We start from the raw sequence: 21,655 nt of genomic DNA on the forward strand, positions 1-21,655 counted from the left end.
AGAATGTATTCTTTAACTGACTTGCCTAGTTAAATAAAAAATGGATCTAGGTAAAAACCCTTTTGATTCCAGGTATAGCCCTTTTTGGTTCCAGGTAAAACCATTTTGGTTTTCATGTAGAACCCTTTGTGGAAAGGGTTTTACATTGAACCCAAAACGGTTCTACATGGAACCAAAAGGGGTTTTACCTGGAACCAACAAGGGTTCTTCAAAATGTTATTCTGTGGGGACAGCCGAAGAACCTTTAAGGTTCTAGATATAACTTTTTTTTCTAAGAGGTAAGGCTGGTCTGAGCAGTTCTCTTCACGCTCTGGTCTTTTCCAATTAGCACCAGCAGCAAAACCTAATAACAGGCAACTGAGGCAAGAGACCACTCTGCCTGGACATACTTGACTACTCTTCCCCCTGGTCAGCTCAATCTCACAGAGGACCGCACAGCTACCAATACCTGCCTCTCAAGCTCCGCTAACAGAACCTAAAAGTAGTCTAGCCTCACCAATGGCTTCAGAGCAAAAAGTTGGAACAGTGGGCTTTTTGAAATAAAACAGAAGAATGCACAAGTGAATTAGCCGTTTTTGGTCATTTGACACGTTGTGCTCTTTAGAGTAAGTCCCAGTGTGTTTTGCATACAGCAAGACTAGTTGTGTGGTTTCCTTACATCAACACAGGCTGTTATGATTAAATCTGCTGTTACTGCCACTCACCTTCTGGCCCTCCCAGTCAGCCGGTCCTTGCCCTTGGCTTTACTGCTGACCACTGGAACATTTTTACCCCGCTTGTCTTTGCCCCACAGCTGCTGACCTGGAGATGAAAACAAGCAAAGCTAAGAGAAACAGCAGAATAGTTCTCCATAATTGGCTGATTGGTTGCTTGTACTGAGGATTTAAATGATTCAGCTGCTGGTTTCACAGTATAAAGCATTCACACTCACCCAGTGGATCAGCATTTGATTTGGGGTGACCTCTCTTTGCATTTCTTCCTCCTGGAAATCAAACAAGTTCAACAATTATTGGGTATCACTGGAAATAAGACATACTTGATTATGGTCTGACTATTCTTCAGTGTTTGAGTTGAAAATAATTTACTACAGAGTGAATTTCTCACCTCTGGCTGTAGGCCCCCTTTCTCTCTCCCTAGGAGATTTATCTGAAAACCTAAAGAGAGACATTTAGTTTACAGTGAAATAATTAAAACCTAATACACAGCTGGGATGTTCCATTAACAGATGAACTACCAGATAACGAGGCCATGGTTTTGGTGTTAAAGTAAACAGACAAAATCTTACCTACCAGGGTTAATGAAGGGTCCAATGCATTTGGTTGGACATTTCTCAAGTATCTGTGTTGTTCCACTAACCTAACAATTTACATTCCATTACTTTCATTCAACAGCCATTTTCATTTCCAAGTAATCATTACATGCTGAGCTCAGAACTAGAATGAGACATTGTACAGAGATGACTGTGGTATCTTGAGGTCATGTAGCTACAGATTCGAAACGCTCTCAATCAATGAGAGAAAATTTGAAATGGACAAGATGGCTGCTTACACATTGTTGGATTACTTAATGGAGCAAAAACTGTATTTATTTTAATAACGGTGCATTTTATAACTTCAAACAAACCACCTGCAACTGGACAAAAACATTTTAGAAGATTCATGTTTGGCCGAGTCGAGAATGAAGATAGTATCGCCACGTCAAGGTTGGTTGAAAATTCTCTGCTCTACGCCAAACAGTAACTTTCCTGTAACGGCTAATGGAGAATCACGTTACAAATCTGTAGCTAGAGGTCATGATCCTACACTCCTCGTTCATTGACAACATCTAAACTGCTGAATCAAAAATATTTTTCCTACTCCAGTTAGTCTCTGAGGCTTTTTTAAACCATGCCACAAAAGGAAAGGCATCCCAGCCCCAGCTAAAAGTATCCTATTATTTTGTCTCTTTAAAGTTTGATGCTTCTTTCTTCTAAACAGAACATTTATTTATCCAGCCACTGTACTGCTCACAGCACATCTGTTGTGTTTGAACAAGGAACAGAAAGAGGGGTGTTCATATATTTTGCTCGTAAGCAGTAAGGACGCCACTGTGTGAAAGGACAGCGGCTCCATACATAGTAAAATACTGGGTTCCAAATTCAAATCATGTAACCTATATATAAGCAGATGTTTTCATTCCATGGCGCTCAAGGCCTAAAACTGGCCTACTTTTGTCCTTTCTCCATGGTTCCAAAACATTGCATGTCAGCTTGTTACATACTTCTTCTAGTGAAAGTGTCCAATGTCTAGCATAGCTGACAAAAGGAGAGGGTGGTAAGAGTACTAGGGAGAGGGTAGTTAGATTATAGGATAAATACCATTTCAAGATTTATCAAAGCCATTTTCTGAGAACGGCTCATAAACAGAGGTGATCCAATAAGGACGGTACCTCAGAAGAGAACAAACACATTTTTGCCAGGTCATTCCGTCTCCCTCTCTAATAGCGTTATTTGCCAGTCTCCATCCAACATCATTACATTTGCTGTGACTTGTTATTTATGGTCTTGTGACTTTATTGGATTAAGTCTTGTGACCGTGTGAAATCAGTATCATGGGATAGGGCATGGTCCAAAATGTGGATCGCGTGAATACCTCCAACAACGGAAATCTTCCACCAGAGTAAATTAGCATTCTGAAAGTACCTAGTTTGTACCACTCTCTTCTCTCTGCAGACACCATTCTGCGCTTCTTTAGAAAATTCAATGCAACCATTTCTAAGTTTAGAAGTACAGAAGATAGAAAGACTGAGATACATCATTGTTCAATAGAGGAAGTAATAGAGAAGGTAATCTGCTTGATGAGTGAATGAGTTAACGTTTTAGTTTAGTTACAATGACAAGAGAATGGCCTATTTTGCATGGTAAGAGATGAGATGTGTGGTAGTTAGCTGTAGTTGTTGTGAGAACAAGACCAGAAGACGAGCACATACAGAAGAGTACTCATTTTTTAATTGTAACATTAATTTATATTCAAAATGGAATTTGAGCACTCAGACATGCATCAAGCAAACAGAATAGCCAAACAGAAATGATTGACAGAGGAAACTAAAGTGAAGAAGTGCAAAGCAGCCAGGGATGGGAGTGGGCTTACATATTCTCTGTTTTGTCCATGTCCCATGCCCGCCTCCACTGGCCCTTGGCATTTTTGTGGCGCGCCAAGCGTTCACGGTCGATCTGCTCACGCTCCATCTTCCAGCACAAGTACTCCTGCTGCTCCACTTTAGACGTGGGGATGGTGAGGTCTGTGTCACCCGCTGGGTCTAGCCTCTCAGACTCCTGCAAGGAGAACACAAGTACCAGTCATAGCTTAGTGCCAGTGGTGAAAACTGCAAAAGGCCTACCATGGTCAGATATCCAATCTGTACTTCGGCTGTGAGATTAAGCTTTCTTCAAACACTTTGTGTCAGACAGTGGCAATACAGGTCAAAATAACAGCCTTATATAATAATTGGCCTTTGGTTGGTGAAGCCTCTGGGCAGTCCAGAAGATCAGAGGAACAGCAGGGGTCTGAGGGAGAACTGAACAAGTGCTCTTTTTTATGTATGAACTGAGGTCATATCTGTAGATTGGATGGGCTTTCATCACATCATTGTGACTAGTCACCCGGGGTCCTAGAGTGCTACACTGTCTGAAGGCTTTCATCCAAGTTATCCTCTTGTTTCACTCATTAATATACTTCAAATTGAGAATCACCCTGCCTGACCAGTGTTGGTAGTGGACATACAGTGTGATGAGGTCTTCATGGGTCCAAAATGTTGGACCTGTTCCAAAATTGACCTGGGGCTTTCCCACCCGGACCCAATATGCATAAAAATGTTTTACACACACTTTATTAACCGGAACTGATAGAGCGTGAGAGGGAGAGAGGTGATGCTCTAGCAGGCGAGGGAGGAGCTGTACTGTGAGCAAGTGACACTGAGAGGTAGAGACGAGGGACAGAAACCAACCAAGCCGACTCGTGTTATAGTTGACTAACAGCTGCCATAGCTAGGCTATTATCAAATATGATTACACAGTACCTGTCTTGACTGCATCAAAACCAAGAGAAGCTAGTTAAACTAGCTTATGTCAGCTAGCTAGGTTAATTGAGGCTGCAGTGCATGCGCTTTCTCATCCTAAAGTTACAAATAACAACGCTTCCGTTCAGAATATAAAGTAGCAGCCTGCCTACCTGTGTGCTCTCAGCTTTGAATTCCATCATTTGAATTCCATTTCCATTGATTAGATATCTCCTAACTTTTGCCACCATGGAGGCTCTTTGACTTTAGCCTGTTGTCGCATTCGGATCTGTACAGGCCCTTCCGGACAAGTCAGTTAAAATTACACATACCCAAGACCACTGACAATCATATCAGATCCGACCCAGACTCGTGAAATTATTTAGAATTCTGGATCTGGACCCGTTCTGGTCTCGGATCAGGTCTTGGGTATTCTGGTACAGGTGGATCCATGAAGACTTCTTGTGTGATGATACTAGTGGTAATGTAGCGTGATGATACTAGTGGTAACGCAGCGTGATGATACTAGTGGTAACGTAGCGTGATGATACTAGTGGTTTCGTAGCGTGATGATACTAGTGGTATCGTAGCGTGATGATACTAGTGGTATCGTAGCGTGATGATACTAGTGGTAGCGTAGCGTGATGATACTAGTGGTAACGTAGCGTGATGATACTAGTGGTTTCATAGCGTGATGATACTGGTGGTATCGTAGCGTGATGATACTAGTGGTTTCGTAGTGTGATGATACTAGTGGTAACGTAGCGTGATGATACTAGTGGTAACGTAGCGTGATGATACTAGCGGTAACGTAGCGTGATGATACTAGCGGTAAGGTAGCGTGATGATACTAGCGGTAAGGTAGCGTGATGATACTAGCGGTAACGTAGCGTGATGATACTAGCGATAACGTAGCGTGATGATACTAGCGGTAACGTAGCGTGATGATACTAGCGGTAACGTAGCGTGATGATACTAGCGGTAACGTAGCGTGATGATACTAGCGGTAACGTAGCGTGATGATACTAGTGGTAGCGTAGCGTGATGATACTAGTGGTAGCGTAGCGTGATGATACTAGTGGTAATGTAGCGTGATGATACTAGTGGTAATGTAGCGTGATGATACTAGTGGTAACGTAGCGTGATGATACTAGTGGTAATGTAGCGTGAAGATACTAGTGGTAAGGCTTCCATGGCTGGCCAAACTAAACTGCTACTAATATGAGCTCTAAGAAATGCCCTTCACAACATTCTCAGGGACACAGGGATGTTGATGGATGTGCTTGTCACATGGCCCCAAAGATGCATCTCAAATATCAATGAACTCCTGTCTTTAGGGAGACTAGATGCTTGGCAACAGCAGGGTAAGGAAAAAGGCTGGAGCTTGACATTGCGGAGAGTGTGTGCCCTGTGCAGGTGAGGGGTGTGTCTCCTGAGAGTGTGTAGCTACAGACAAAATAACTTACACACTGCTCCAGAATCCAATGCTTTACACCACTCCAGCCGATGCTTGGCATTGCGCATGGTGATCTTAGGCTTGTGTGTGGCTGCTCGACCATGGAAACCCATTTCATGAGGCTCCTGACGAACAGTTATAGTGCTGACATTGCTTCCAGGGGCAGTTTGGAACAAGATAATCAGTGTTGCAACCGAGGTCAGACGATTTTTACGCGCTGTGCGCTTCAGCACTCGGCGGTCCAGATCTGTGAGCTTGTGTGGCCTACCACTTAGCGGCTGTTGCTCCTAGACGTTTCCACTTCAAGATAACAGCACTTATAGTTGACCAGGCCAGCTCTAGCAGGGCAGAAATACTGACTTGTTGGAAAGGTGGCATCCTATGACGGTGTAACGTTGAAAGTCACTGAGCTCTTCAGTACGGGCCATTCTACTGCTAATGTTTGTTTGTGGAGATTGCATGGCTGTGTGCTCATTTTATACACCTGTCAGCATCAGGTGTGGCTAAAATATCCAAATCCACTCATTTGAAGGGGTGTCCACAAATGTTTGGCCATGTAGTGTAGATACTACTCTACAAACCAGGAGAATCGATGTGTGGTTCCATTCATGTTCTTTCTGTGAAGGGTTTTTACGACTGGACAGGAGCAGTCAGGAGACAAGAATAATGGAGACCGACAGACAGACGAAAACCACTGATTGGGCACAGAGGGATAAACTAGGGACAGGCAGAAATATGTTTTCCTCCACGGTGTGGACCAATCAGAGACAGGTAAACATGTGACTCTCCTGCAGGCAGTATCGGGAACGTGGCATCCGTGATCATCTCTCGGTTTGCTTCTCCTCGCTCTTCTTTGTCTATTCTTCCCCGGTCCTGGGGGATGTATGGGCCACAGGGGACGGCAAGTCTCACATGTTCTAACAGGCCTGCTCCCGCTGGCTCCGTCAAGCACACCACTAGTTAGCACTTTCAATTTCCTGCCTCTGCTGGGGCACCCTCCCAGGATTACAGGGGTTCAGGGAGGAGCAGCACACTGGCCAACAGAAAAAACCTGGGTCATTTTCATTAGGGCATTGTAGCAAAACATTTTTCAACAGAAAATGAAAACAAGACTAATTGGACTTAAGTTCAATAGGCTTTATATTTATTATTCTATTTGGTGTCCATTGAATACCCTGGGCTCCGTCTTGTCTTGAACTGTATGACCATACTTATTCCGAAGCGGTGTTGGATACCTCCCAAAACAGAACAACTTCATATCTAGGCTATATCAGATCATAACTGCTAACATAGCTCTGATCATGTTCTTCTTATGCAACTCTGGCATCCAAAAACCAGCCACAATGGAAGAGGTTGCGTAACTCATAGCATTCTCCACAGCCGGGCTGAGAACACACCAACGTAGTATACCAGAGTGGGACATGAACAACATCACTTGTCATGTGGCTCCTTCCTTGCGGGTAGGAGCGTTGAGCCAGTAACCGAAAGGTTGCTTATGTCGAATCCCCCTGAGCCGACAAGGTAAATATTTGTCATTCTGCCCCTGAGCAAGGCAGTTAACCCCTAAGAACAATTACTCCCCGGGCACCAATGATGTCGATTAAGGCCCCCTCTCCGATTCAGAGGGGTTGGGTTAAATGCGGAAGACACATTTCAGCTGAATGCATTCAGTTGTACAACTGACTACGTATCTCCCTTTCCTCTGAAGGCTCTGTTCCCTCCCTGCCTGCTTCTGGGTGTTTATCACACTCCTGATCTGTTACCCTACCTGCCCTGCTCCTACCCTATATTTGACTGGCAACACTAACAGACCAAGAGCACAGGTGGCACATGGGGACAACTTACCAGAGGGGGGTGTAAGGGAGGGGGCGATACTTTTGTTTTGGGAAAGATGCAGTCTTCTTCAACTCCAAAGACCGGGAGTGTTGGAGTCTGTTTCTATATTTCCTTGGTTATGCAAATATGTGTTTATTAGATGATATTGCTAATTAATATAATATTGCATTTCTATATACATATATGGTGTTTACATTTATTTGGTTATGTGGCCTCTTATTATGGTCCTATAATTTGAATTAAAATATGGCAATTACGCCATCTAGGCTCAATCAGTTGGAAGTACAGGGCTCAATCAGTTGGAAGTACGGGTGGCATTCCCAGATAGGTGCATATTGGGTATAAGGAGGGGAAGTAAGTGCCTACTAGTTATGGAAAATGTTTGTGATACTGGGATGGCATACATTTTCTGAACCATATACATTTTTACCCTGATCTTTCTTGTTTACCTGGAATATTGAAACCTTTGTTTGCCTTGCATTTAACATTTTGGATTCTACAAATAAAGCGTCAAGTTTGATTCATCATGCCATCGATTTCATTTGGATTCTTGGGTTTTCTAAAAACGGATTTTGGATGTACGTCTCAAACGTGGAACTAGTTTTCCCACGGCTATTCAAAAGCCACCACATTTAAGTTAAAATGTCATGGATTTAGTGGAGTTCCACACTTTATAGATTTATCAAGTCACCTGGAGCAAATCAGCACTGCAAACCAAAGAAACCGTGAGTACAGTACGGGTATAATTTTCAAGATAAGCCACTTCTTTGTGATGTTGGTTTGGAAACATTGTCACAAGCTATTCAACTGTAAATGAACCATCCGTGCGATGGGAAGCTGTTAAGCGCTATTGGAAATGCACTGTTGATATTGAAGTGTGGAACTGAACATTTTGAATGGAAATGGCAGGCACCCATTCTGAAGCTCTGGTGGAAAAAAAGTTGGAAAGGTGGATGGAAGCTCGACTAACAAAGAAAAATAATGCAATTCAAGCATTGATGGATGGTAGCGAAAATGATGACGTTGTCAGTAGTAACGTTAATGTGTTCAATGGTTAATTGGCTGAGTTTATGGAACTGTATGTGGCTGTGCATAATATATTGTCTGAAGAGGAAAGAGTCTGATCATGCTGATTGGTAGGAACAAAAAATGATTGCTTTTCAAAGGAGTTTCTAGATCAAGTGGTGTTTTGGTTGCATGGTAAAGGGAAAAAGGATTCACACCTGCAAAGTGTCATTGGTTCAGATGAAAGTGTCTCTGTTGTATCAGAAAGTGCATCCAAGTCGAAAAGTTATTGGTCCACATGACAGTGCATCTGCTTTATCAAAAAAGTCACATGCATCCAGCACAAGGTCAAGTGATCCGGTGCTAGAATGAAAGCACAGTCTGAGAATGCTGCTTTGAAAGCTAAATAGGCAGTTGTGGGAAATAATGTCCTTGATATGGAAGAAACAAAAATAAAGGCAAATAGGGAATTTGTGCCAAAATGCAAGTCTAAGAGGAATGTGAAAAATCCTCTTGCACAGGCAAGGAAAAGTTCAATTGATGACAAAAGAAACTGGAATGAACTTGACCACCTCATCTGAAGCATTAATGCAAATTATGGCACAAAACCCTGCACCAACACCTAAAACACAGGGTTGGTGGCGCTGAGGAGGGCACGCGTTTTGCCGATTCCTGCTCAACTTTATGGCTATTTGAGTTAATTATTACTTTGTTTGCTCAGAATGTTTGTAATAATTTCCTAATACCGACAAACACTTCTGGATCATGAATCGGAAGCTACACACTTATAGCTTAGTCTCCCAGATCTGGAATAGTAGATTCGCTACTTTGTTCCACGCACAGCGGGCTTACCTGTTCCCCCTGGCTGAGATGACCTAAGGCAAAGCATGCAAAGAAGAGGAGGAAGGAAAGCGAGGCTGAAAAGACGGGCTACATGACCTACTCTTCCTAGTATCCTGATGGCTAATGTCCAATTGCTGGAATTGTATTACTTTGAACTGAGCAAGGCTTCAATCGCAGCAGGATATCAGAGAATGCTGTGTCTGTTTTTACTGAGACGTGCCTTACGGATAATACACTCGTCTGCCAGACAGCTTCACCATATTCCGAATGAATCGAACAGCGGCTTCTGGTAAGACTCGGGGGGTTGGGGGATGTTTTCTCAAACAATTCCTGGTGTACCGAAGTTGAAAACATTGCGAGCTCCTGTTCACCTGACCTGGAGTTTCTGACGATAAAATGCTGATGTTATTATCACAGCTGTGTACATACCGCCACAAGCAAACACCAATGGTGGCACTCAGTGAATTGTACAAGAATATTAGAAGAATCCTCTCAACCAGAAGCAGTCTAAGACATGTATCCTGCCCCACAAGAGGATCCGGCGTGCTTGACCATGTATACACAAACATTTGTGACACATACTAATCCACCCCCCCGCCCCACTTCAGCCAATCAGATCATGTCTCTCTGTTCCTATTCTCCACCAACAAGCAGCAACTCAAGAAGGAGCCACCAACTCAGACAGTAGTGAGGCCCTGGACAGAGGCAGTCTCAATTTTTCACATTTCACATTAGGCAACGTTTTTTAGGGGGCAGGATAATTACAGAGGTGGAAACTCAAATTAATGCTGGTTGCTTTTATTTTAATTTTTACTTTGCAAACAGTGAACATTAATTTGTCATACCACGTCAGGTACCGGAATCTCGCAAATAGGTTCCGGAACGAAACAGTCCAAAACTGAGAACTGCCTATATCCTAAAAAAACAAGCTCCGACTGGGGAAAAATAGATTTGAACTGTCATCCAACTCAGAATTCAAACTCGAGAAACCGGGCTTCTTTCTAGAGCTCCGACTTTTCCGACCTGAAGATCACTGACGTCATGCTTTGACCTCGTATTTTTTCAGAGTTCCCAGTTGTTTTCAATGCATCAATACTACCATGGAGGAAGCTAAAGCTAACAACTAGGTTCAATGTTAGCTAGCTAGCTAACATTAGGCTATATCTAGCAATACAAATGGATTTCTGAGAAACTAATAGTATTACTACACAGATCAAACAAGTAATGTTAGCTAGCGAGCCAGCCAGCTAATGTTAGCAAGCTAGCTAACAGTATCCTTTAACTTGCAATGAAGGCAACTTTCATACAAATTAGAAACGTTTAATATCTGAAAATGTAGTGAGACTCTTACCCGTATGCATGGATGAACGCTTCTCTCCCTCTGTCATGGATGCCATGGTTGCCCTTAGTTTGAAGATGTAATCCGGAGTGAGGTATTTTACACAACAGCCTTTGTTGTGTTCTCTTTTTGGACTCTCTCCGGATTTTGGCAATCTTGCTGCTTCCACTGATTTCAAAACTGTCAACTTCTTCCGTGACAATGACACCGTTTCTTCGCCACCATTGTCATCAAAAGACTCTACAATGTCTGATTCAATGATAATGTTTTTTACCTAAATCAGGGATTTCCTTATTCCTCTGATTCATTTTCAGAGTCCGAGAGTGTCAGCATGGCACGATCATCATCCAACTTTTTCTCACTGAGCTATGTTGATAGCGCAACTAACTTCAGGGCAGCATTGTTGAGAGCAGTAGCAAAACGTGCAGTTATTCATGGCATCTTAAAAAATATATATATTAAAAGCTGCAGTAGAAAGGATTATCTATACAAACTGAGCATCTCATGTTATAGACAGAAGCATGCTAAATGGCAGACCAATCTGAGTTCATCTCTCGGGATGTCCAGCCCACCCATAATCTCAGCCAATCATGGCTAGTGGCTAAACCAACTAGGCTCAAAATGTAACAATTGTATTCGTATTTACAGATGGCATACAAGTTTGTTATTAAGGCACATGAAAGTTCACATGTTCCAGAAGGTATTTCTGCAACAAAAAAAAAAACATTTTGAAAGAAAAAAAAAACTTCAAATGCTACTCCTGTGAAATACGACATACGCCGAGCTTATTGAAACGGGTCAAATACAGTGCATTCAGAAAGTAGTCAGACCCTTTCCCCTTTTCATTTTTTTACATTACAGCCTGATTCTAAAAATGCATTAAATTAATTGTTTTCCTCGTCAATCTACACACAATACCCCATAATGATAAAGTGAAAACCAAACTTATTTTTGTGTGGATTCCTCATCTCGGTTACCTTTTAACAGCTAGGACCGCTATTTCTTGACCCGGAATCCCGCTTAAAAGACAGGTTGAAGCCTGCTTGACAGAGATGCTAAGCTGTTAGCCATCAAGCTAATTAATTTGGTACCAGATTAGTTTTGCAATGGAGCCCTCTTTGTCTGGAGAAATAAACAAACAATTCCAGTGCTGTAGGAGCTGTATCTACTACGCTTTGTTTCGGGACAAACCGGATCACTCAGAGTTCCAATGCAATTATTTACTTGCCAGGGATTATAGGCTTGAGGTGGCTTTCTTGATCACGCAGGTCGCCAGCCTATGTAAGAAACACAGAGTGGAATGTTTACATTTTATACGCTGGTGTCTGGACAACATTCACGCTTGTTGGATGCATCTCTGCCTTGCTATCCGACTGGTCGATGTTGCCCGGAGCTCCCCCATCTGATAGCGGAGTCGAAGGAGCACAGCAAGAGGAGCAAGGCAATCAATGATGGTCGCATGTCACGAGCCGTGGAAGCCAAAGACAGCGGCCTAAACTGCTTTGTGGCCCGGGGCGGATACAAACAATGAATAGTTTAGACGTCCTGGAGCCTGATCTTCTTGCACCTTCGTCGCTGGGGTTGCCAGTGTCTGTGGCCGCAGTGCATACTACTACGATTTCAAAGTCGACGTCTGCAACCTTCCGTCCCTGCTCTGGATCAAGCAGGGCTTCTCCATCTGTTGGAGGACTGCACCAGGAGCCGGGAGCAACGGGCTCAAGTTATCCTGCCTCTCGCCAATCCATAAAGGGTTCTCCAAATCCTGTGAAGCGTGGGAGTGGGTGGATTTCCTCGTCATTCTCGCCAGATATGATTTTGGGTAGTTCCCTGGTAAGAAATGTGACCATTCCTGGTGCAAAAACAACGTCCTACCCCGGAGCTAAGGTAAAATACATTACTAAGCTGCTCCCGACTGTACTACGTCAGGACATTGAAATCGATCCTATCGTAGTTCATGTGGGTTTAAATTACATTATGAAGGGCAGCTCTGAACAGTTTAAACTGGATTTTGAAGAGTCTGTGTTACGGATACAGGTATCCTGTGTCTGTGTGTATCCTGTGTGTTTCTTTTCTCTCCTTCTCCCCTCACAGGTGAAAATCATTACTCCCCAATCAGTCAACAATCAACCCATCAATCAGAAGACACACCTCCTCCTGTTTCCTACCCTATCACAGTTCCTTTCCCTTGGTTTAAAAACCCTATCATTTGTTTGCTCTAGAGCTGACTCTTTGTAATGCCATGGTGGTAGACCGCTGTTCTTTGTAGATTTCAGGAGTAGCTCAATCTCTTTGTAATGCCATGTTGGTAGATCTCTGTTCTATATAGATTTCAAGCTCAATCTCTTTGTAAATGCCATGTATGTAGATCTCTCTCTTTGTGTCTTAACCTCTTCTTTTGTTTGAGCACCTCCATATCACTTTGTCATCTCCTGTGAGTATTGTTTTTGCTTATGGTGTTTGCTGGTGGGAAAAGGGGAAACCAAGACAAGTCGCCCATGGGCATACATTACCCGTAGGTAAACTTTGTTAAAAACACTAGTTAGAACTGGGCGGACCACCCACTGTATTTTGGTTAGTTAGTTAGCTGTTGTTGAAATAGGCTAGTCTAGCTTAGGGGTGTTTTGAATACTTATTGTTTCTTTCCTTGGGTCCAGCTCAGCCCCTTTTCCTGCCCCCCCCCCCCATTACCGTGTGTTTTACAATAAACCCTGAGTTTGACGGTATTATTTCAGTTGTCCTGGTTATTACGTTCACACTTTTACTTTGTCACAATTATAATTTACATGAGTTATGTTACGCGTCTCATTACCATCCCCCCTAGACTGTCGGGCCAAAAAGGGATTCGTAACAGTCTGCTAGACACTAACAAAATACCCATCATATCTGGCCCTGTGCCGCCTCTGAATCATGGCATTGAACACTTTAGCAGGATTCTCTCTCTTCACAAATGGCTACGTGATTATTGCAACTCAATGGGTGTAACTTTTGTTGACAATTTCGATAACTTTTGGAAACAAAACACATTTTTTATAAGGATCTAAATAATTTGGGTTCCTGGACCGTTTCACAGCATTATAAGACTGTGTTGAGACAATTACTTATCAATGACCCAAGCCCAGCTCAGCTAATCCCTACCATTGTGACGCAGAGTTGTCATAATGCTTCAGCAAATGTACATTACCAGGGGCGTTGGTAGACAGAATGTAAGTAACCTAATTAATGTCTCTCTTAACTGTCCTGAATGCCTCTGCTGATCCTACAGCTATTGTATGCAGTAATCATGTGCCTATGAACCAGATTTATACTTCTGGCACTGAGCCGGTGTGCCCTAGGAGGAAGTTCACTGTTTGCAGTTCACCCTGCACTAACATAAATAACACGAACGTATCTACTTCTGCTAAGCTTCCCAGTAAAGCAATAAAAATAAGTAAGCATCCTTAGAGGAAAAGTGATCAAAATAGCCCAAGTTAACATGTGTAGCTTAAGAAACAAGGTTTATGAAATCAATCATTTGCTAGTAAAAGATGACATTCATATTCTGACTCTGAAACTCACTTAGATAATACCTTTGATGATACAGTGGTAGCAATACAAGGTTGCTGTTTATAATCAGAACCACATTCCTGTAAAGATTAGATAGGATCTCATGTTAAATACTGCCTCTCCTAAAGCCCATTCTGGTGGGAAGCTGCTATAGACCACCAAGTGTTCACACTCAGTATCTGGATAACGTGTGAAATGCTTGATAATGTATGTGATATCAGAGGTATCTTTTCTGGATTATTTTAAATATTGACTGGCTTTTATCAAGCTGCCCACTCAAGAAAAAGCTTCAAACTGTAACCAGTGCCTGCAACCTAGTTCAGGTTATCAGTCAACCTACCAGGGTAGTTACAAACAGCACAGGGATGAAATCATCAACATGTATTGATCACATCTTTACTAAGGCTGCAGAAATGAGCTTGAGAGCAGAATCCAGATCCATCGGATGTAGTGAGCACAATACAATAGCCATATCTAGGAAAAAACAGATTTCCAAAGGCTGGGCCTAATATAGAGTATATGAGGTAATACGATAAGTTTTATAGTGATTCCTATGTTATTGATGTAAAGAATATTTGCCAGCAATAAACGCTGACACTACACAGCCAAGTATATATTGTAATTTTGAATTCCTTAAAGTGAGTGTGTGTCACGTTCTGACCTTAGTTCTTTTGTTATGTCTTTGTTTTAGTATGGTCAGGGCGTGAGTTGGGTGGGTTGTCTATGTTCCTTTTTCTATGTTTTGGGATTTCTGTGTTTGGTCTGGTATGGTTCTCAATCAGAGGCAGCTGTCAATCGTTGTCCCTGATTGAGAACCATGCTTAGGTAGCCTGGTTTCACTTTTGAGTTGTGGGTGATTATTTTTTCCGCGTCAGTGTTTGATCCACACGGAACTGTTTCGGTTTTGTTATTTCACGTTGTCGTTTATTGTTTTGTTCAGTGTTCATTATTCTTATTAAACAATATGGACTCTTACCACGCTGCGCATTGGTCCTCCGATCCTTCCTACTACTCCTCCTCAGAAGAGGATTTGTGACGTATTCAGCTCGTGCTGCACTTAACTGGTCTGGTAGAGTCTAACCATTTGCAACATCCGGCTTACACCGTATTCTGCTTGGTCTAATGTGAAAGGGGTTTTATGCACGCTGGTAAAAGGGGGCGTTCCATGACGCCGACATAATGTCTGTGCTCATGTGGGTGTGGTCACTGACTGGGTAGAACATTTATGAAAAACTATTCTCATTTAGAAGGCTAAAATCACATTTCATCTTATCACAAATAGTTTCATATTTAATCATATAAGTTCCACAACATTTAGATGTAAACCTGACAAATTGGAAATGTACACTTTCAGAGATAGTTATGTTGTTCTATCGTCTTTAATGACATCACAAAATCGAAATTAAGATTTGTTATTTAAATACCCACGGACAATTCCAAATGTTTGGATTACAGAAATACTGTTTCATTATCCAATATTGGATGTTACAGTACTCTAAAATAATTATCTCTGTTGTAAAAGGGATTTTTTTACTTCCATTTCTGCAGAGTGGGCGAGAAAGTTCCTGCAAGGTATTTAAGACCATCATAAAATGGCCAACTTCCACCCCCCTCCTCTCTGGTGGGAGAGAGAGGGGCTCTCTCTGATCCTCACACAGGAGGGAAGGTCATGACACTATCAACCAACGGGGTTTGACAAGTTGGATGGAAAATTGAGGATAATAGTGGACGATATTGCCACTCCCATTTGCCATATTTTCAATTTAAGTCTTCTAGAAAGTGTGAACCCCCAGACTTGGAGGGAAGCAAAAGTCATTCCGCTACCTAAGAATAGTAAAGCCCCCTTTACTGGCTTAAAGAGCTGACCAATCAGCCTGTTACCAACCCTTAAAGTTGGAAAAAAATGTTTGATCAGATACAATGCTATTTTACAGAAAACAAATTGACAACAGACTTTCAGCACGCTGATTGGGAAGGACATTCTACAAGCACAGGTCACTTACACAAATGACTGATGATTGGTTGAGAGAAATTGATGATAAAAATATTGTGGGGGCTGTTATGCTTCAGTGCGACTTTTGACAATCATAGTCTGCTGCTGGAAAAATGTATGTGTTGACTACACCCACTGCTATATTGTGGATAAAGAGTTACCTGTCTAACAGACACAGAGGGTGTTCTTCAACGGAAGCCTCTCCAACATAATCCAGGTAGAATCAGGAATTCCCCAGGGCAGCTGTCTAGACCCATTACTTGTTTCAATCTTTACTAATGACATGCCACAGGCTTTGAGTAAAGACAGTCTGTCTATGTATGCAGATGACTCAACACTACACATGTCAGCTACTACAGTGACTGAAATGACTGCAACACTTAACTTCTTATGGGCAGGTGGGACGGTAGCATCCCACCTCGACAACATCCGGTGAAATTGCAGAGCGCGAAATTCAAACTATAGAATTATAAATATTTAACTTTCATAAAATCACAAGTGTAATACATCAAAATAAAGCTTATCTTCTTGTTAATCCAGCCGCTGTGTCAGATTTCAAAAAGGCTTTATGACTAAAGCACACCATGCGATTATCTGAGGACAGCGCCCCGCATAAAAAAGCATGAAAAACATATTTCAACCAGGCAGGTGCGCCACGAAAGTCAGAAATAGCGATATAATAAATGCCTTACCTTTGATGATCTTCTTCTTTTGGCACTCCAAAAGGTCCCATATACATCACAAATGGTCCTTTTGTTCGATAATGTCCTTCTTTATATCCATAAAAACTCAGTTTAGCTGGCGTGCTTCAGTCAATAATCCATCCAGTTTCCCTCCATCAAAATGCATACAAAATTAATCCCAAACATTACAAATAAACTTTTCCAAACAAGTCAAACAACGTTTATAATCAAACCTTAGGTACCCTAATACGTAAATAAACTATACAATTTAAGACGGAGAATCGTTATTGTCTTTTCCGGAGAAAAATACCAAAGAACGCGCTCTCTTCCAAGCGCTTGGAAACACTACAGCCAAGATGGGAGCCACCTAGAAAAACTACAATTTCTGGCTCATTTTTCCATAAACCAGAATGAGACTATTTCTAAAGACTGTTGACATCTAGTGGAAGCCCTAGGAACTGCAATCTGGAAGGATTTCGCCATGTAATAAAAGTGACAGCCATTGAAAACAGTAGTAGGCAGGTAACCCACTGTTCCTAGGCTGTCATTGAAAATAAGAATTTGTTCCTATTTTGAATAAATAATTACAATAATTTTTTTTTGGGGGGGGGGGTGGTTTGTCCTTGGGGTTTCGCCTATCCTAGCTTCTGGGCCTGAGTAACAGGCTGTTTACTTTGGGCATGCTTTTCATCCGGACGTGAAAATACTGCCCCATACCCAAGAGAGGTTAACAAAGAGTTGCAGTTAGTTTCAGAATGGATGGCAAGGAATAAATTTGTCCTAAATATTTCTAAAACTAAAAGCACTGTATTTGGGACAAATCATTGACTAAACTAAATTGTGGAAATTGAGAAAGTTGAGGTGACTAAACTGCTTGGAGAAAAGCTGGATTGTAAACTATCATGGTCAAAACATAATACAACAGTAGCTAAGATGGGGAGAAGTTTGTCCATAATAAAGCGCTTCTCTGCCTTCTTAACAGCACTATCAACAAGGCAGGTCCTACAGGATCTGTTCAGTCATGGTCAGGTGCCACAAAAAGGGACTTTGCTTTTGTCTCAGAACAGGGCAGGACGGCTGGCCCTTGGATGTATACAGAGGGCTAATATTAATAATATGCATGTCAATCTCTCCAGGCTCAAAATGGAGGAGAGATTGACTTCATCACTACTTGAATTTATGAGAGGTATTGACATGTTGAATGCACCGAACATGCATTTGAACTACTGGCGCACAGCTCAGACACCGATACATACCCCACAATACATACCACAGGAGGTCTCTTCACAAGTCCAGAACAGACTATGGAAGGCTCACAGTACTACATAGAGCCATGGTTACATTGAACTCTATACCACATCAAGTAACGGATGCCAGTACTAAAATTTTATTTAAAAAACAGATAAAAAAAATACCCCTTATGGAACAGCGGGGCCTGTGAAGCCACACAGACATACACACCCACACACGATAACATATGCACTATACACACACATGGATTTCTGTACTGTAGATTTGTGGTAGTGGTGGAGTAGGGGCCTGTTATGAAATCTGCGAATGAATTATAATGTATTTAAAAGTGAATAAACTGCCTTAATTTTGCTGGACCCCAGGAAGAGTAGTTGGGGATCCATAATAAATACAAAACAGGTTTTTAGACATGTTTGAAAATGCATTAAAATAAAAAACAGATACCTTATGTAAATAAGTATTCAGACTCGAAATAGAGCTCATGTGAGTCCCTTTCCATTGATCATCCTTGAGATGTTTTCACAACTTGACTGGAGTCCACATTCAATTGATTGGACATGATTTGGAAAGGCGCACACACCTGTCTACATGTACAGTTGAAGTCGGAAGTTTACACACACCTTAGCCAAATACATTTAAACTTAGTTTTTCACAATTCCTGACATTTAATCCTAATAAAAATTCTGTCTTAGGCCAGTTAGTATCTCCACTTTATTTTAAGAATGTGAAATGTCAGAATAATAGTAGAGAGAATGATTTATTTCAGCTTTTATTTCTTTCATCACATTGGGTCAGTGGGTCAGAAGTTTACATACACTCAATTAGTATTTGGTAGCATTGCCTTTAAATTGTTTAACTTGGGTCAGACGTTTCAGGTAGCCTTCCACAAGCTTCCCACAATAAGTTGGGTGAATTTTTGCCCATTCCTCCTGACAGAGCTGGTGTAACAGTCAGGTTTGTAGGCCTCCTTTCTCGCACACGCTTTTTCAGTTCTGTCAACAAATTTTCTATAGGATTGAGGGCTTTGTGATGGCCACTCCAATACCTTGACTTTGTGGTCCTTAAGCCATTTTGCCACAACTTTGGAAGTATGCTTGGGGTCATTATCCATTTGGAAGATCCATTTGCGACCAAGCTTAACGTCCTGACTGAGGTCTTGAGATGTTGCTTCAATATATCCACAGAATTTTCCTACCTCATGATGCCATCTATTTTGTGAAGTGCACCAGTCCCTCCTGCAGCAAAGCACCCCCACAACATGATGCTGCCACCCCGTGCTTCACGTTTGGGATGGTGTTCTTCGGCTTGCAAGCCTCCCCCTTTTCCTCCAAACATAACGATGGTCATTATGGCCAAACAGTTCTATTTGTGTTTCATCGGACCAGAGGACATTTCTCTAAAAAGTACCATCTTTGTCCCGATGTGCAGTTGCAAACCGTAGTCTGGCTTTTTTTATGGCGGTTTTGGAGCAGTGGCTTCTTCCTTGCTGAACAGCCTTTCAGGTTATGTTGATATAGGACTCGTTTTACTGTGGATATAGATACTTTTGTACCTGTTTCCTCAAGCATCTTAAATAGGTCCTTTGCTGTTATTCTGGGATTGATTTGCACAGAACGTGTCTCCTTCCTGAGCGGTATGACGGCTGAGAGGTCCCATGGTGTTTATACTTGCATACTATTGTTTGTACAGATGAACTTGGTACCTTCAGGCATTTGGAAACTGAGTTTGAAGGTAGGCCTTGAAATAAATCCACAGGTACACCTCCAATTGACTCACATGATGTCAATTAGCCTATCAGAAGCTTCTAAAGCCATTATATCATTTTCTGGAATTTTCCAAGCTGTTTAAAGGCACAGTCAACTTAGTGTATGTAAACTTCTGACCCACTGGAATTGTGATACAGTGAATTATAAGTGAAATAATCTGTCTGTAAACAATTGTTGGAAAAATTACTTGTGTCATGCACAAAGTAGATGTCCTAACTGACTTGCCAAAACTATAGTTTGTTAACAAGACATTTGTGGAGTGGTTGAAAAACAAATTTTAATGACTCCTAAGTAAGTGTATGTAAACTTCCGACTTCAACTGTATATAAGGTCCCACAGTTGACAGTGCATGCCAGAGCAAAAACCAAGCAGTGAAGTCGAAGGAATTGTCAGTAGAGCTCCGATACAAGATTGTTTCTACACAGTGCTTCTACATCTGCATTGCTTGCTGTTTGGGATTTTCGGCTGGGTTTCTGTATAACACGTTATGACATCTGCTGCTGTATAAATACATGTGATTGATTTGAAATTTGATTGTTTTGAGACACAGATCTGGGGAAGGGTACCAAAACATTTCTGCAGCATTGAAGGTCCCAAAGAACATAGTGGCTTCCATCATTCTTAAATGGAAGAAGCTTGGAACTACCAAGACTTTTCTTAGAGCTGGCCGCCCAGGCAAACTGAGCAATCAGAGGAGAAGGGCCTTGGTCAGGGAGGTGACCAAGAACCCGATGGTCACTTTGACAGAGCTCCAGAGTTCCTCTGTTGCGATGGGAGAACCTTCCAGAAGGACAACCATCTCTGCAGCACTCCACCAATCAGGCCTTTTTGGTATTGGCCAGACAGACGCACATGAGTAAAATGCACATGACAGCCCGCTTGGAGTTTGCCAAAAGACACCTAAAGGACTCTCAGACCATGAGAAACAAGATTCTCTGGCCTGATGAAACCAAGATTGAACTATTTGGCATTAATGACAAGTATCATGTATGGAGGAAACCTGGCACCATCCCTACAGTGAAGCACAGTGGTTGCAGCATCATGCTGTGGGGATGTTTTCCAGCGGCAGGGGCAGAGACTAGTCAGGATTGAGGAAAAAATGAATGGAGCAAAGTACAGAGAGATCCTTGACTAGTTTCTCAAAGCACTTCATGATAACAGAAGTGAGTGCTACGGGCCAACAGTCATTTAGTTCAGTTACCTTAGCTATCTTGGGAACATGAACAAGGGTGGACATATTGAAGCATGTGGGGGCAACAGATTGGGATAGGGATTGATTAAAAATATCCATAAACACACCAGCCAGCTGGTCTGCGCGTGCTCTGAGGATGCAGCAAGGGATGCCATCTGGGTCAGCAGCCTTGTGAGGGTTAACACGTTTAAAAGTTTTACTCACGCCAGCCATGGAGAAAGAGCCCACAGTCTTTGGTAGTTGGTGGCACTGTATTGTCCTCAAAGCGCGCAAAGAAATTGTTTATTTTTTCTGGAAGCAAGACGTCAATATCCGCGACGGGGCTGGTTTTCTTTTTGTAATCCGTGATTGTCTGTCTGTAGACACGGTCACATACGTCTCGTGTTTGAGCCATTGAATTGCAACTCCACCTTGTCTCTACACTGACACTTGTTTGATTGCCTTATGGAGGGAATAACTACACTGTTTGTTTTTGGTCATATTCCCAATTGCCTTGCCATGATTAATTTTGGCGGTACGGGCTTTCAGTTTTGCGCAAATGCTGCCATCAATGCACGGTTTCTGGTTAAGGAAGGTTTTAATAGTCATAGTGGGTACAACATCTCCTATACACTTCCTTATAAACTCAATCACCGAGTCAGCATATACGTTATCTGAGGCTACCCGGAACATATCCCAGTCCACGTGATTGAAGCGTGGAATCCTATTGGTCA

General features: G+C 42.1%; 1 protein-coding gene across 4 annotated transcripts in view; it reads right to left on the reverse strand.

Annotated features, from left to right (window-relative positions):
* Positions 1-21,655, reverse strand: part of LOC139375276 (coiled-coil domain-containing protein 9B-like) — a 51,560-nt gene that overhangs the window by 5,987 nt on the left and 23,918 nt on the right. For all 4 annotated transcript variants that reach the window (XM_071116895.1, XM_071116896.1, XM_071116893.1 and 1 more), the window contains exons 7-10: positions 3,129-3,313; positions 1,105-1,154; positions 932-982; positions 705-801 (exon numbers count right to left, since the gene is read on the reverse strand). In XM_071116895.1, coding sequence (XP_070972996.1) covers positions 705-801; positions 932-982; positions 1,105-1,154; positions 3,129-3,313 — 383 coding nt within the window. The remainder of the gene's footprint in view (positions 1-704; positions 802-931; positions 983-1,104; positions 1,155-3,128; positions 3,314-21,655) is intronic.

Source organism: Oncorhynchus clarkii, chromosome 19, assembly GCF_045791955.1.
Source record: "Oncorhynchus clarkii lewisi isolate Uvic-CL-2024 chromosome 19, UVic_Ocla_1.0, whole genome shotgun sequence".
Classification (NCBI taxonomy): Eukaryota; Metazoa; Chordata; class Actinopteri; order Salmoniformes; family Salmonidae; genus Oncorhynchus; species Oncorhynchus clarkii.